We start from the raw sequence: 2,614 nt of genomic DNA on the forward strand, positions 1-2,614 counted from the left end.
TATCTATCTATCTATCATCTATCTATCTAGTATATGTACATACAGACATCCAATATATATAACCTTTCTTTCTTTGCTCTGTTCAAATGCCCTTCTCTAGACCACTTTAAAACGGATTTATGTCCTTATAATTTCTGTAGACCCCACAAGTGACACTTCTCCTTCACCTTTGGGAATCATGACCCTACCTAGCCTGCATCTAGGAAGTGTCGGATATGCCGCTGCCCTGGAGGCTCTCCTCATCCACACTGGGCGGGGGGGCTCCCTGAGGCCACCCGGAGCTGCCAGGGACCCCCTCCCACCGGCAGCCAGGCTCTATCCCCAGCACTGGTTCAGCTGTCAGCAGGGTTTTTTTTTTAACGCATTAACAATAAAGGGGACTATGTCTGTGAGTTATTTAGAGGCAAAATTTTAATTTTCTTCCCAAAACAGTGACAAGGGAAGGCTGGGGGATGGATGGAGATGAGGGGAAAATATGGAAGTAGGTCAGTGAAGCAGTAAGTCACTGAGCAACATCCCGGCGTCCTGAAAGAGCGTGTGAAGCCTCAGCCCGGGGGACTGAGCAGGGGTGGAAACCTGGAGCCTCCTGAGGCAGCAGGGGCTCCGTGTGAGCGGTGAGGGGCTCGCCCGCCCTCCCAGCCCCAGCCCTCACCTGACGACCGAGTGTGTGCACACGATGAACTCGGGCTTGGAGTTCCACTGGTGGTAAGTGATGTAGTAGTGGGTCTGCAGCCAGATCCACTGCTGGCCTTTGGTCAGAAATCGGTAGCAACAGGACTTCCCTTTACCAAACTGCATCACTGTTAGGAGAAAATGGAGTCTGCGTGTAGCAAACGTTAATACAAAAATGATCTTTCCCCCAGAAGTTACTGTTAAAAACATAAGCTTCCAGAAAGTGCCAAAACACAGTTTATTTCCCCAGGTGCGTTGTATTTTAAGTGACTCTCAAGATACTGGTAAGCGATAATGAATTCTTCAATAATGGAAGAACAATCTGCATGCTTCCCCAAATGCTCAAATGCTTAAGAGAGCCTCGGATAAGGGCAGATTCCCAAACTGGAGTTTAATTAAAAAGAGGCACAGGTTTTCCTGCTGGAGGTGGAGCAGTGTTTGGTGCTGCAGGAGCTGAGTATGGAAGAGAGAATCCAGACACCAGGGGATCTGGGCCCAAAATAGAACTGACAGCCGGGAACCTCTGGATGGATTCTGTGGCTGTCAGTCAGCAGTTCATGCTTAGTCTACACGGTCCTAAATTAGAGAGTCGGCCACAGATGCCTTCCACCTCAGGCCCCAGTGCAGCAGGGCTGTGTGGAGTCCCGTGCGGTCAAGTCTGTTGGTGGGCTTCTCTGGGGTCGTCCAGAACAGAATGGATGCTGTTGGAATATTAGACTGCACAGGGCAGAAGGCTGGACTGTGGGTCTAGGGGAGAGGAACAATCTAGGGTTTATTGCCGTGGTGTCTGGAATTTAGCACCCCTTTAGCAAAAACAGTTAACAGATATCACAACGAGGAAACCAAAGCTATAAAAGGGAGCCACTGCCTTGGAGAATGTGATCTCCGAAGAGGTAGGAAGCCCAGCTGAGCAAGGGCATGGGCTGGACAGAGTGAGAAATTCTTGCCTGAGCCCTGGGGCAAGTCCTTCAGATGATGAAGGTAATTCTACAACCAGGGTGGCCTTGCTGCTCTCGAAGAGTCAGAGGCAGCCAAGGCTTGAGGTAGCCCTGCCTCTCAAACTTTCACATGCCCATGAATTACTTGGGGATCTTGTTAAAATGGACGTTCTGATTCCACAGGCCGGCTGGGGATGCCTGAGAGTCTACAGGGTAGCCAACTCCTCGTGATGTCCTTGCTGCTGTTCGAGGACCGCACTTGGAGGAGCAAAGGGTTAAAGTTATAAATATTAGCCTTAGGGGCACCCGGGTGGCTCAGCTCTTTTTGGCTCAAGTCATGTCTCAAGCCCCGCATCGGGCTCGCTGTTGTCAGCCTGCCAGCCCAGAGCCCGTTTTCAATCCTCTGTACCCCTCTCTCTGCCCCTTCCCTGCTTGCACTCTCCCAATAAATAAATAAATATTTTAAAAAATCAGCCTTAGATTCTAACAGAGGATCCTGATGGAACTTGAGCCGACTCTTTTTTTTTTTTAATTTTTAAAAATNTTTATTTTTGAGAGAGAGAGAGAGACAGCATGAGCAGGGGAGGGTCAGAGAGAGAGGGAGACACAGAATCTGAAATATGCTCCAGGCTCTGAGCTGGCTGTCAGCACAGAGCCCGACACGGGGCTCAAACCCACGAACCGTGAGATCATGACCCGAGCCGAAGTCGGATGCTTAACCGACTAAGCCGCCCAGGTGCCCTTTGAGCTGATTCTTTTGACTAGAAGTGAAAGTTATAATGGGCACTACTGACAGGATGTCTATCAAAATACAGTGTTGGTGGTCAATTTATGTGTCAGGATCCGTAGGTCACTATGACTAAAAATGTTCCTGTTTAAAACTAGAGCTTGGCACTGAAAATATGGCTTTAAATGGCTAATTCTTGACTCCTCCTGCTAAGTGAGAACCCAGATATGCTTGTAATCCTCCCTCCCCCCACCCTACCCCACAACATGGGGCGCCT

General features: G+C 49.4%; 1 protein-coding gene across 1 annotated transcript in view; it reads right to left on the bottom strand.

Annotated features, from left to right (window-relative positions):
* The window catches only part of NPAS2 (neuronal PAS domain protein 2), a 145,362-nt gene that overhangs the window by 30,303 nt on the left and 112,445 nt on the right, over positions 1-2,614 (bottom strand). Inside the window, exon 11 of the mRNA XM_077749382.1 lies at positions 653-800. Within this exon, the coding sequence (XP_077605508.1) occupies positions 653-800 (148 nt within the window). The remainder of the gene's footprint in view (positions 1-652; positions 801-2,614) is intronic.

The sequence above is a fragment of the Crocuta crocuta genome, unplaced genomic scaffold (assembly GCF_008692635.1).
Source record: "Crocuta crocuta isolate KB4526 unplaced genomic scaffold, BGI_CrCroc_1.0 scaffold118, whole genome shotgun sequence".
NCBI classification, from domain to species: Eukaryota; Metazoa; Chordata; class Mammalia; order Carnivora; family Hyaenidae; genus Crocuta; species Crocuta crocuta.